At 41.9% G+C, this 15,377-nt stretch overlaps 1 protein-coding gene across 1 annotated transcript in view; it reads left to right on the top strand.

Annotated features, from left to right (window-relative positions):
• The window catches only part of FLI1 (Fli-1 proto-oncogene, ETS transcription factor), a 92,978-nt gene that overhangs the window by 14,475 nt on the left and 63,126 nt on the right, over positions 1 to 15,377 (top strand). Inside the window, exon 2 of the mRNA XM_040431812.1 lies at positions 14,352 to 14,563. Coding sequence (XP_040287746.1) covers positions 14,352 to 14,563 — 212 coding nt within the window. The remainder of the gene's footprint in view (positions 1 to 14,351; positions 14,564 to 15,377) is intronic.

Below are 15,377 nucleotides of genomic sequence, written 5' to 3' on the forward strand. Positions count from 1 at the left end.
GCAGCTGAAGAGTTACCTCCCCTTAGCACTCATGTTTCTTTTAATATTGTTTGTTCTTGTAGCTTGTGATATTTTTCTAACTGCATCCCAAGCGCCTTAGCTGGGTTCCCTTATCAGCAGCAGTGAGACTTCCGCAAGACACATCCAGCTCTTCCTGATCTACTTCCTCTGATAGAACAAAAGGGAACATTTGACCTTCTTTTCCTATGTCCTACACTATATCAGCCGACCGCACCATTGTGAACAATAAGTAGCAAGATTGAGTGCTGTCTGCTGGGATGAAGTGCAGAGAGGAGTTTTCCTAACCTGAAAGAACAGTTTTCTATAATAGATGGAGGTCTGTAACTCTAGACCGAACTGCAAGTGAATGGAATATTTCTCCATCTGTTCTTATATATGGCAGGACTGGCATAGGCTGAGCAGTGCCCTTCCCCAGTTGCCTCGCTGGATTTTCACCTTCTAAATCCATATAGCAGCAATGAAAGAATATCTTAGGCTAATTTAAGAACTCCCGGTGACTGATAGTTACAATTACTTTCATGGCCAAAAAATGTATTAACAGAAAAAAGCGTCTGAAGATTTTATAATAGGCAAAAAAAGTGTTGTCCTTGCCTTAGATCTCGTTGTAGTGTTCAGGCAGCTTCTTCTGGATTACACATTCTGCATCTGGTGGTCTAATAGTTTTTATTTATTTTACTCACTGATATAAAGCGGACACATTCTGCTTTCCATACATTATTGTTACTCGCTGTCCCTAATGGAGCTCACAATCTAAGTTCCCTATCATTATGTCTTTGGAGTGTGGAAACCCATGCAAACATGTGGAGAACATCCAAACCTAATGCAGATGTGAATTGTATGCTCTGTTCATTGCATGGAGGTATCTGGTGCTCTCATTCAGCAGCTTCTCTAACTCTTATTTCTATCAATGAGGAGTAACCTCGTCTATGCAGCCACTACTTCCTAACCTAAACCTCCCCATTCGAATAGTCTGTGAAGCTGGATCACATCTCTTATGGTTTCATGACTTGTCCTATAAACAGGGCTTATGTCAATCCATAATTAGTACAACAAGTAGCCAAAGGGATTTCTTCTCGGTTAAACACCATACCATTGACTTTTAGCCAGAAAATATAATCATCCATAGTGTAAAATTAAGACTTGATTGTAAATGTTTTGTGGTTATACCATCATTCAGGGCTAAAAGACTCCATCTGTCTAATGTGGATCAAGAGGTCATATAAAGGAGTCCCAGAATATAGTGAAGCACAAATAAATATGACTTACAATGGTCATATTGATGAGCTACCCTCTGGATAGGTCATCAATATCAGATCTGTGGGGGCTCCTCCGATCAGCTGTTAGAAGAGGCCATGTGCTCCATGAGTGCCGCGGGCTCTTCCTGGGCCATGTAATGTCACCATACATTGGTCACATGGCCTAGTTCCAGCTCAGCCCCATTCAAGTCGATAGGGCTAAGCTGCAATACCAAGCACAGCTGACAGGAGCTGACATCACTCACCAGTAAGAAACAGCTGATCAGTGGCGGTGCCGGTCCTTGAACCCCCCTCGATGTGATAATGATGACCTATACTATTATTTACCCGGATAACCCCTTTAAATATTGTGGATTTACAGCACTTTTACAGAAGCTTCCAAATACCTGAGCTTTATGCTGCAAAATACACCGCCTGGCCAAAAAAAGGTCATCACCTGGATTTAAATAAGCGAATAGGTAAAGAGTCTCCCAGTTGGTCAGGTCTAGCTTCAGCAACGTTATATCTCAAAGAATGAGGTCAGCAGACTACCTGAACATACTGAATGACCAGGTTATTCCATCAATAGATTTTTTCTTCCCTGATGGCACGGGCATATTCCAAGATGACAGTGCCAGGATTCATCGGGCTCAAATTGTGAAAAAAAGATACATCTTTTTCAGACATGAATAGGTAATCACAGAGTCCAGACCTGAACCCCATTGAAAATCTTTGGGATGTGCTGGTGGTCCAAATCTCCCAATACAAGATCTTGAGGGAAAATGTATGCAACGCTGGACAGAAATGAATGTTGTGACATTGCAGAAGCTTGTAGAAACGATGGCACAGCGAATGTGTGCAGTAATCAAAGCTAAAAGCGGTCCAACAAAATATTAGAGTGTGACCTTTTTTTTTGGCCAAGCAGTGTATTTCAGTGCTATATACGGTAAGTGAGTAAAAAAAAACCATTATTAAGTATTATCAGAAAACTGGGGTCTTTGGAGCTGCTGCTTCAACATCATTCAAGCCAGTCTGGAGGTTCATATCAACCTTTATATAGAAACACCAAGGTGCATGTAAATGACCGGCTTTAGGACTGGACTTGTCCCCTTTTCAGGTAAAAAACAACACCGTGCATGTCCTAAAGTTACATGCTCCTCGGTATGTCGTAAAATAAGAGAGCTGATACGTGCCTGCAGCCTGGCTACCGCTACACATTATACATCTATAAAAAGGTCCAGAATTGTATTTTTTTCACAGATAACGCATGTATGTATGAAAATAGATGTCAGGAGAGCTAACAGATACGATTAAAGAGTAAACTTTTGAATACATTTTTGTTAACATGTCCCTAATGCGTTAATAACAGTTTTTGTAATATATTAATTTACTTTATTAATGTATTTTTAATAGACTTTACAGTCCCTAAAAGTGCACCTTTCCTTGTGCGCTTAAAATTGACTTTTCAGTACGGAGTACTCATTTTCTCAATGGGGCCACAGCGCAGGGAGTATGGGCGGGAGCGAATATTGCTGCTCCTGCCCGTTTCTAGGTTTACTAAATGCTGGCATAGTACATAGGTAGCCTGTACCCATGTACTATGCCAGGATTAGCTGAGTGGAGCAGCTCCTGCTTCTGCCTGCTCCGCAAAGCTAAAAGTCCTGCATGTCAGCAATTAGATTAGTGAAGCAAGCAGAGGCAGGAGCTGCTCCGCTCTGCTAAATCTGCCATAGTACATGGGTACAGGGTACCCATGTACTATGCCAGAATTTAGTAAATCTCCGTGGGGCACGGGCAGGAGCAGCAATGTGTGCTCCTGTCTGTACTCCCTGCGCTGTGGCCCCATTGAGAAAATGTGTTCTCCGTACACTGCTGACAAGTCAGCATAAAGCGTACAGGGAAAGGTGCACTCTAGGGAGAGAGAAGTGTATTAAAAATACAAAATACATTAATTAAATATATTACAAAAACTGTCATTAGGGTATTAGGGAGATGTTCAAAGGTTTAGTTACTCTTTAAAGCTTCACGATATGGGGAAATATGGGGATCCCAATCCACCCACAATCCGGACTAGTGTGCACATCAACAAATACATTTTACTTAAGACGAGGTTGAATTTTTAAAGGGATTTCAAGGAATTCAATAGGAAAGGTCATCAATATCTGATAGATGGGGATCTGACTCCCAACCCCCCCCCGATCAGCCGTTTGAAGGGTCCCCCGAGCACTGCAGCCCCTTCATACTATAACAGGCACACACTGCCGTACACTGTATAGCGTCAGTGCTTGTTATTGCAGCTCAATATCGTTCACACCATGTGACCAAAGTCATGAGACCGAATGTGATGTCCGCAGTCTACAGCGCTCTTCAAACAGCTGCTCGTCATGGGTGCAGGGAGTGGGATCCCCTCTGATGAGAGTTTGATGAGCTATCCTTTGAATCCCAAGAGCACCCCTTTCAGGGTATAATTTGGACCTATCTTTTACATGTCAGTATCACTTGATTTCCAAGTGTTGTGTTGTACATCTTTCTAGCTAAAGCTGAATAGGAAGAGGAGAGAAGGCCACTGCTAGAGACCTCTGGCCATGGTTTATCTACTGAGAAAAGGACCAGGCAGTTGAAATCCAACGAGCCCGATCCTCCCATCAGCAGTCTACCGCTCGTTTTTTTGAAGATTTGTCAGTACGTTTTACCATTCATAGCATATTATCAGGTTAATGCTTCATTGTCAAAGCTTACATGCCGTGTTTTTCTCAAATCATCATGGTCCTGAATTTAGTTTTGCCCACACAGAACATTGTCCATGTGTAGAAGTTTGTGCTCCATGTACCTGAAGTATGAAACAGAAACTGCAGTAAATCCTTTAGAGCTAGAAATACAGACAGCCTTATGTTCTCCAAGACGCAGCCCTAACCTTACATGTTCACTCTATAGACAGACCCTCAGAGTCAGGCTGAGATGCAGCTGGAATCTATTGGTTGCTATGGGCAACTAAGCCAGTTCTACTTTACACCAGTTTGATAAATGACCCCCTTTATGTTTTTAACATCCAAAAACTGAAGTTAAAAGGGAATATGTCACCAGCGATCTCCCTATTAAACTGTTTCCATACACACATAGCTATGGTTCGCCTGATTAAAACGCTGTTTGTTGAACCAAGGTCCGTTCCCGAGTTGTGATGCATTTTCTTAATATGCAAATTAGGCATCTGATGCAGTGAGGGCGTCACCATTGCTCTTGTTGCACCCAAGCTCCGCTTATTTCTCTGGCCTTTCCCCCCCCCTTCCCCTCTGGCTGTTTTGATTGACAAGGGCCAGGGAGGGGCAAAGCAGCTATGGAGGGGCTGGCCAAACAAAGGAGTGGAGCTTGTGTGCAACAAGAGCAGAGGTGACGCCCACATTGCACCAAAGACTATTTGCACATTATGAAAAATCATCATAACTCAGAAACGGAGCCGCGGATCAAAAACAAACAAACTGTGTTTTAATCAGGTGAAATACAACTATGTGTCTAGCCAAATAGTTGGATAGGGAGGTCGCTGGTGAGAGATTCCCTTTAAGCAGGGCCGAAATTTCAATTTACAAAATATGAGACAGTGACTGGAAACGTTCATCAAAATTAATAGTTATCCTGCACTGGATAACTATCACTGGATAACTGCACTGGATAACTGCACTGGATAACTATCACTGGATAACTATCACTGGATAACTGCACTGGATAACTATCATTGGATAACAATCACTGGATAACTGCACTGGATAACTATCCTGCACTGGATAACTATCATTGGATAACAATCACTGGATAACTGCACTGGATAACTATCCTGCACTGGATAACTATCATTGGATAACAATCACTGGATAACTGCACTGGATAACTATCCTGCACTGGATAACTATCATTGGATAACAATCACTGGATAACTGCACTGGATAACTATCCTGTACTGCTGCCTCGGATCATCCTGAAATTTCTAGACTGACGTTTGTGGTTTACAATATCAAAATAAGTATCTGCACCATCAACGCTTCAGAAACGAGCTGCTCTCTCTCTTTTTTTCTTCTAAAAATATCAGAGCCACTTCCTGTTTTTTCACCCAACATCTGTAGTTGAGCCTTGCACATTACACTACATTTTATATTTAGCAGACTCTTGTGAGAAGTGTTTTAAGCCTCTTGTTAATCCTAAAGCGATTCTGAAGGTCCCAATAAATGTCAGTCTTCTAAGTACAGGAACTATGAGGCAATGGTGGTTCTTATAATCATGTCTATGGGCCAGAGCAAGGCTAGAATTATCTGCCAACATTAACACCACTGATTCCTCCATTAGCATGCATCTCCACATGTGCTCATAAATCCTTACAGTAGAGAGAGGCTGCCACACACCTCCAGTGACGCTTATTTCATAGGGATATGCTGCAAAGAGCAATCCAAGACCAATGACTACCAATGTCTCGATAGCTCCCGCAGATCTCAGAGTGTTGGAAGATATCATTGAACCCATATTGAAATGACAACTTTGGATGGTGTCCACCTCAATGTGGCTTTGGTGTGAAAAAGCCTTCCCCTAGACAAAGATTTTCTTGATGAAAAATTTGTTGGGGTGGATAATTGCACTTTCTTTTTATTCCCATGCAACGTATGTATGAGCTGACGCCCTTTAGAACTGGACAGTTTTGCATATATTACTGCATAGTGGGGGTATTCTTTACTCTGACTGATTACATTGGATATATACAGTACAGACCAAAAGTTTGGACACACCTTCTCATTCAAAGAGTTTTCTTTATTTTCATGACTATGAAGGCATCAAAACTATGAATTAACACATGTGGAATTATATACATAACAAACAAGTGTGAAACAACTGAAAATATGTTATATTCTAGGTTCTTCAAAGTAGCCACCTTTTGCTTTGATTACTGCTTTGCACACTCTTGGCATTCTCTTGATGAGCTTCAAGAGGTAGTACCCTGAAATGGTCTTCCAACAGTCTTGAAGGAGTTCCCAGAGATGCTTAGCACTTGTTGGCCCTTTTGCCTTCACTCTGCGGTCCAGCTCACCCCAAACCATCTTGATTGGGTTCAGGACCGGTGACTGTGGAGGCCAGGTCATCTGGCGCAGCACCCCATCACTCTCCTTCATGGTCAAATAGCCCTTACTTTCAAAGTTTTCCCAATTTTTCGGCTGACTGACTGACCTTCATTTCTTAAAGTAATGATGGCCACTCATTTTTCTTTACTTAGCTGCTTTTTTCTTGCCATAATACAAATTCTAACAGTCTATTCAGTAGGACTATTAGCTGTGTATCCACCTGACTTCTCCTCAACGCAACTGATGGTCCCAACCCCATTTATAAGGCAAGAAATCCCACTTATTAAACCTGACAGGGCACACCTGTGAAGTGAAAACCATTTCAGGTGACTACCTCTTGAAGCTCATCAAGAGAATGCCAAGAGTGTGCAAAGCAGTAATCAAAGCAAAAGGTGGCTACTTTGAAGAACCTAGAATATGACATATTTTCAGTTGTTTCACACTTGTTTGTTATGTATATAATTCCACATGTGTTAATTCATAGTTTTGATGCCTTCAGTGTGAATCTACAATTTTCATAGTCATGAAAATAAAGAAAACTCTTTGAATGAGAAGGTGTGTCCAAACTTTTGGTCTGTACTGTATATATAGACCTGTGGATGCCGTCCTTTTTTATGCTGCGTAGCTCAGTTTGAACCATTGTTTTATGTGCAATAATAGAGATAAAACCTTTTAATCATTGGCTTGTTTCATGCACTCATGAATTACGTAGGTCAATAGTTTTAATGCCGAGTACGCAATCATTGACTACATATGATATACGCAGTTTTACCTTTTGATAGACTGGCTAGCACTTTGTATATGTGTGTATCATCTGCTGTTTTGCGTCTAACATTAGATGTATGTTGGCTGAACCCATTGACGGCTCACCATCTAATGGCCTGACAGCAGATGACATACCATCACCATCAAATTCTTCTTCCTCATAGGTCACTGAACATATTTAGAGAGTTTGAATGAATGTAAAGGGTAATATAGACTAAAATGTGTGCCGCCATAATGAAATGATCATTCACCTGGTGATTGGTCGTTCAATGGTTATTTTACTATCACCCTATTTCTATCAGATGTGTTAGGCCACCCTTATTTGTGTACGTGTCAAAAACAATATTAGAACAAGTCTGTCCGTTTTTTGACCATGCTGAACTGCTGACCGCACTAGGTAGGGGCCAGGGAGAGCTGAACAAATATACTTTTTGTGGAGCTCTTATTATAAAGAGTTATATGTATATGAACTTTTATTCTGCCAGATTCTGCTCCTGCAAGAGCTCTAAAGGCAGTGCTTCTACAGTGAGCTGCTTTACACTTCCCTACCCCTCAGCTTTGAGTGACAGCCGTAGCATCCAATCAGGAAACAGTACATCCATCACTCAAAGCAGAGGGGAGGGGCTGTGAAGCTGCTTAGTGCAGAGAGCACTGCACAGTGAAGCCCCATTTCCTGGCACTTTCAAGAGCAGAACCTGGCAGAATAAAACATAATATTCACACTTGCATGTTCACATCTGCTGACAGACTGCCTTTAAATCTAAGGTCAGTTCAAAAGTGAAAGAACTTTTGAACACATACTCTGTAGATGTCTTTTAAAGCATTGTACAGTTGAAGGGAGATTGATTTTAAAGGGGTTTCTGAGACTTTATAACTGATAGCCTATCCTCTGGGACACCCAGGAACCCTGTCGATATGCAGTTTAAGAAGGCATCGGTGCTCCTTTAAACGCTGCGGTCTTCTTGCAGCTTACCAAGCGCAGCGCCGTACATTGTATTACAGCTCAAACCCATTCACTTGAATGGAAGTGAGCTACGTCTAGGCCATTTGACTGATGAACATGACATCACTGGCCTAGCGAAAGCTGCAAGAAGGCAGTAGTGCCCATAGGAGCGCCATGGCCTTCTCAAACAGCTGATTGGCGGGGGTCCCGGGTGTTGGACCCCCACTGATCAGATACTGATGGCCTATCCAGACTATAGGTCATCTGTTAAAATGTCTCGGAAAACCCCTTTAAGGTGAAATATTTATGACTGGTTCAGGGGCGTAACTACCATAGCGGCAGACCATGCGACTGCTATGGGGCCCAGGGCAAGAGGGGGCCTAGTCTTAGTTGGGATTATCTCCTCTTCTACTGGGGGTGAAAACTTGGTCAGGACTCTACCCTCTAAAGGAACAACATTTAGCAAATGAGGCAGTGAAAAAATGGCCCTAGGGTCATCGAAAAGGGTTTAGGCAGAAACCCTTCTGTCCTGTGTGGGGGGTCTGGTGTGATCCTTGCTATGGGTCCCTTACTTCTCTATGTCCGCCACTGGACTGGTGTACTAAAGACATGTATCTGTAGTGGCAGCACTTTGTATAAAAAACCAAGTCTGATCCCCAATTTGTGCTATAGATCACGCATACATTACTTATTATAGGGAGAATTGTGCAACATCTTCCCTCTCACAGCGGTGTGTAGTATGCAGCAGTAATGCAAAGGGTTTTATGCATTAAACTGTTGTTTGAATCTTAGAAATCATCTGTGGCAGAAATGTGGTATGACTTGTCAGTACGTACTCTGGGAATTATACGTATCATTCTCAGATGGATGTGCTGCAGGAATTGACATAAACAGATCTGCTTCTACCATCTCCCCACTTTAGGCTAAATGCACACGATCAGGATTGCGTGCGGAGCGTGCGGAAAATCCGCACTGTAGGTCATGTACATTTTATTCTATGAGAATTAGAAATTCTCAATGCACACGATGCTAATTTTTTCCGCGCTGATTTTTACCTGCGGTGTGGATTTTAACATCCGCAGCATGTCAATTTATTTTATTTTTCCTGACTGCATTTTCTTCATTCCGCACAAATCCGCACGCAAATCCGCATGCAAATCCACACCAATTGATGCGAGATTTGCTTGCGAACACCTGCGGATTTCAGTGCGGATTCTCCGCACATGAATCCTGAACGTGTGCATGTGCCCTTAATGTTTCTTTTGTATTCTGTTATTTGGCCACTGTGAGTAATTGCTCAGATCACACATATTTCATGTAACATTATGGAATAGATTTCAGCTGGTCACCATTACAAGTGTTGGGATATGAAGACAATGTATGGGGGCATGTACAGGGGGTGGGAATACGATATATGATGTCGGGGGATAGGCATCGGATAATGCAATGCAATTCACTGGATGCGAGCTGGCCCAATATGAACGGAAATCTTACAACACGCTAACAAATATTTTTGTGAACATTTCCATTTCTTGGCAGAATTTCGGATGTTGATATTGTCTTTATATTGTCTATTCTGTGCGGGATAAGCTATTGCTTGGTCATCAGCCACAGAGACCTCACACATCTCTCATGCCACCAAACCGGCCCAACATTTCATATAAACACAGGCAGGCCATGACCTTCGCTCATTTCTGGACTTTTATCCTGAGCAAAGTAACATTACATAATCTTATGAATGGAAGAAAAAGTAGAAATATTTGCCAATAAAAGCACTGACGCTGGGAAGGGAGGCTCAGGTTCCCTTGTTACTATTAGTATCAATGGATGTATTCTGGTCCCTAACCCAAACCTACCTGGTGATCATCTTTATTATGGCTCACACACAACAACATGTGCTGCCCGTGCCTGTCCCACGGCTCACAAACATCGGTGCAGACTGAATCTTGCAGATCGCGGATCGTGTTTTATACTGATGACCGATCCTGAGGATAGTATTTCATCGGTGGGTATCCAACACCCTGCACCCCGCCAATCAGCTGTCTGAAGAGCATGCAGCACTTTGTTGAGCGCCGTGGCCTCCTTGCAGCTACTAACACAACGCCATCCATTGGATAGTGGCTGTGCTTGGTATTGCAGCTCAGCCCCATTCACTTGAATGGGACTTATCCCCTTTATTGTGGCTTTTTCCATTTATGGTATATCCAGAAAATATGCCATTAATGTTCCACTTGTGGGACTCAAACCCATCTCCAGAATGGGGGTCCCCGACCCCTTATCCCATGACCAATGTGAACAGAGAGAGACCATGCATACATTCATTTGATCCTGGGTCATTTAGTATACATACATCACCATCACACTCTTTCTTAAAGTGAACCTGTCACACTGAAAACACATCCCACTCTCCAGACACCATGTTACAGAGCAGGAGGAGCAGAACAGACTGAAAACCAGCATTTCATTCATTCTGAGCTTAGGAGTCACGTAGGTGGTCCTATTCAGTGATAGACCACTAACTCTGCCGGCCTGTCCCCTTCCCCGAACCACTTATTTTAGACCTGTCGTGAGCGGGGAAAAGTCGCAGATTGCAGCGCAACTAGTTGTTGCACCGCAATCTGCACCTGAAATACACCTAATATAGGAGTATTTCAGCTTAATAAATGACCCCCTCTATGTTTATATACTCAAAGCAAGTGCACAATAAACTAAGAGAATCTGAAACCTTGAAATTGTGTCACAAACAGTTGTTCATCCATATCCCCCAAATGCTGTTACTAGAGAGTGCACGTTTTTATATCACCCACCAAATTTTTAACACCGGTTCATTGAAAAAATACTAAGAAGAGCCTCCACTAATCAAAACTCACACAAAAAAAGTTGAACTATGGCTCCACCATATAGATAAATAGAAAATTCTTTATTCAATAAGCATCAGACAGACATTATAACATGTAAAATCGGCAGTAAAAAGACATACTTCGGTGAGGAATAAAACCCTGGAGGGGACTGGGGGGTCGACACACAGGGGCATCCAGAATCAAAAGAAAAAGCCACACATAGAACCAACTATGTCTAACGTTTTTGTATCAGTCAAGTACCAGATCTTATCATGTGATGTATGAATTATTTCACTGTGGTCTGTTCACCTGCAATCACCATTTAGCTGAATACAAAAGTTTTAGTCACTTGCAAATACGATGCATGACTTATACTTTATCGATCCTGACTTACAGCCAATATTAGACTCCAGAGCTGCACTCACTATTCTGCTGGTGGAGTCATTGTGTACATACATGACATGACTTATCCTGTGTTCATCCTGACTTAGTTCCAATCTATCTTATACTGTATTATGCTCATGAGCTGCACTCACTATTCGGATGATCAGTACAGGATAAGTAATGTATGTACACAGTGGCTCCACCAGCAGAATAGTGATTGCAGAACTGGAGTATAATACAGGATGTAACTTGGGATCAGTACAGGATAAGTAACATATGTGCACAGTTATTCCACTAGTAGAATAGTGAGTACAGCTCTGGAGTATAATACAGAATGTAACTCAGAATCAGTACCTGATGCTGCATGCGATATCTATACATTTATACAGTGACTCCACCAGCAGATTAGTGAGTGAAGCTCTGGAGTATAATACAGGCTGTAATTCAGGATTAGTACATAATGCTTTTTTGCAATATTAATACATTTACACAGTGACTCCACCAGCAGAATAGTGAGCGCAGCTCTGGATTATAATGCAGGATGTAACTTCGGATCAGTACAGGATACAAAATATAATGCATTAACACATTGACTCCATTGTTTAAGCAGATTACACATGTAGATATGTAGCTAGTACATAGATATAAATGTATACATATAATACAGGATGGACAGCATGGTGGCTCAGTGATTTGCACTGGTGCCTTGCAGTGCTGGGGTCCTAGGTTCAAATCTGACCAAGGATGGCATCTATGTTATCCCTGTGTTTGCTCCTCCGGGTATTCCGGTTTCCTCCCACACTCCAAATACTGGTAGGGATCTTAGAATGTGTGCCACATTGGGGACAGAGTGATGCTAATATCTGTGAAGTGCTGCAGAATATAATAGCGCTATACAAGTGCATGTAGTGACTGTAGCTCTGGAGTATAATGTAGGATGTAACTCAGGATCAGTACATGATGTAATGTAGGTGCAGCGACCCCATGAGGAGCTGGGGTAGACGATAGTGGTAGTGGCACTGATGAAGCGTAGTGTCAGTGTACTCCCTCAGGCTGTTGCTCCCTGGGATCAGTGCAGTGGTATTACTGAACTGAAGAATGAGGCCGAAGTTAAATGTAACAAAATCTTTTTTTACTAAGTGCAACATAGAACTTTAAATACATACAGTAGCAACAGGCTTTAGTGCAATTCTCTCTGGCACCAGCAAGGAATTCTGGAGGCAGGCTGGATGGATGCAGTTAAGCACTTAGGTGATACTGGCCTAGTGGTTGTTTGGTGATGAGTGTCTTGGTTGTAGTCCCTCATCGTACAGCATTGTCTGTAGATGCAGATGTAGTAGTTCACACTGCTGTCAGGAATCAGCGGGCTTTACTTGAGGACAATTTGAGCAGCTCTCTCTAAAAAAAATTGTAACAGGAGCAGGAGCTTTGCAGGTTGCTTTCACTTCTCTCTGAGGTCACTCAGGAGTTTCCCCTCTTGGCAGGGAACAGGTCCAGCACTCCTACCAAAAGGGGAGGAACAGGGTGGTTAAACCTGTTCCTTGCCAAATTTTGGCATCCTTTCCTTGCTAGGAACTATGGCTAGAAGCAAAACAGTACACAGTACATAATTAACAATTTGTAGTATTCCCAGGTCTGGGGTCCTACGTATGTACACAGTGACTCCACCAGCAGAACAGTGAGTTCAGCTCTTGAATATAATACTGTCTGTAACTTGAGATCAGTACAGGATACGTAATGTCAGCTATGCCAACTGTGGCCCTTCACGAATAGGATAGTGAGTGCAGCTCTGGAGTATAATACAGGCTGTAATTCAGGATTAGTACATAATGCTGTTTGCAATATTAATACATTTACACAGTGACTCCACCAGCAGAATAGTGAGTGCAGCTCTGGAGTATAATGCAGGATGTAACTCCGGATCAGTACAGGATACAAAATATAATGCATTTACACAGTGACTCCATTGTTTAAGCAGATTACACATGTAGATATGTAGCTATTACATAGATATAAATGTATACATATAATACAGTGATTAGCACTGGTGCCTTGCAGCGCTGGGGTCCTAGGTTCGAATCTGACCAAGGATGGCATCTATGTTCTACACAGGATGAGTAATGTATGTAGACAGTGACTCCACCAGCAGAATAGTGAGTGCAGCTCTGGAGTATAATACAGGATGTAATGAGTACAGGATATGAAATATAAAGCATTTACATAATGACTCCATCGTTTATGCAGAGTAGATAGTACGTAGACACATATCTTAACATAAAAAGTGTGTATTTACAATCTTATGTTTCACTGGATAATTTTGTGGGAAGCCACAAAAACAATAGAAAATAATGCAACTAATGATGAACAAAAGAGTCCTGCTACTGAGCGCACAAGGCTGTGCACAGAAATAGTGAGTCACACTTTACAGTTATTGGGTAAATTGTAATGAAACCGCATGTTTCTAGCAAACATTGCACAATGCAGACATAGTGGGAGTGAAAGGCTTTGCAGTTTTTACACACGGGATCATCCAATGTCCTTCTAGAAGAGCAGAATCCCAAAGTCATGATATTAGGTCCTTCTGCTGCAATTCCGGATGATTATTCCTTGAGAACGTGATCTGTCCCCATACACATCCTGACTTAAGGACAATGCAGTACACTTTGTACACTTCGTGGTAATTCTCAGTGACATGAGACTACTTCTAAGCTTAGCTGTATAATCAATACTATTGGCATTCAGAGAAACCTGGTAGAGACATATCTAGATTTAGATTGCAAGCTCTATGGGGAAGTCTTACATATGTTTGTAATAGGGATCTATAGTTAGTGGACCTCCTATTTATAATCTCAGTGGTCTCAAAATAGAATATATACGGAATATATACGGAACTGAGAATGCCTTGATGTATTTAAATTAATATATAACTTTTATTTTGTCATATATGGGGAAGTGTCTTCTTTCCTTTTGCAATTTATATAACTTCCTGTGAGCAAAAAGAATCCAAAAACCTATTTGTACCCGACACTTGATGAACTACAGTAACTTCTTCTTTGTACCACAGGAAGCTCTGTCGGTGGTGAGTGACGACCAGTCCCTGTTCGAGTCAACATATGGAGCGGCATCTCATTTACCCAAGGCAGACATGACAGCCTCTGGAAACTCAGACTATGGCCAGCCCCATAAAATCAACACGCTCCCCCCACAGCAGGAGTGGATCAACCAGCCGATGCGGGTCAACATTAAAAGGGAATATGAGCACATGAATGGATCCAGGTATGATCATTACGTCTCACTGCCCATTAGCTTTCAGTATTGGCTATATTGTACATCTGACAATCCTGAATAGAGAAGATGGTTCAGAGCAGGAAACGTGATTTAATACATACAAGAACTCCAATTACTGGTTATTTACATGGCAGAATTCTGTTCTATGGATATAACTGGCCAAGATCAGTAACAGAAAAAATAGTAAAAAATACCTGTAAAGTAGAGCTTCACGTGGAAGAAATTCATTTTTCAGATAAGGCACATTATTATTCTGACACTTATCTGGTCAATGACATGAGGCTGTCACTGACCATACCAACCAGTCCCTCAGCATGCTCCAACAAAGATTCCTCAAATTATTACTCATTTTATTCCATGGATAATGGGGAGCTTCCAGAAGAACTAAATGAACAAGTGAGTAGACAATACAAATAATGAGAAATGAATTCAAGGGAAGTTGTCTCCATGGAAATGCAATGTAACCTGCCAGCAGCATGGTATAGAGCAGGAGGAACTGAGCAGGCTGGTATATCGTTTTTTTTGCAAAAGGTTCGGTATAACTTATATTTCATTCATTTTAGTTCCTGCTTTTCCTGGGCTTTAAAGTCTACTAGGCAGTCCTATCAGTGACTGACATTCTTCCCTCTGTGACTGGGTATTATACTCCAGAGCTGTACTCACTCTTCTGGTGTAGTCACTGTGTACACACATTACATTACTTCCTGGACTGATCCTGAGTTACATCCTGTATTATACTCCAGAGCTGCACTCACTATTCTGCTGGTGGTGTCACTGTGTAAATGTATTAATATTGCAAACA

This window comes from Bufo bufo, chromosome 1, assembly GCF_905171765.1.
Source record: "Bufo bufo chromosome 1, aBufBuf1.1, whole genome shotgun sequence".
NCBI lineage: Eukaryota > Metazoa > Chordata > Amphibia > Anura > Bufonidae > Bufo > Bufo bufo.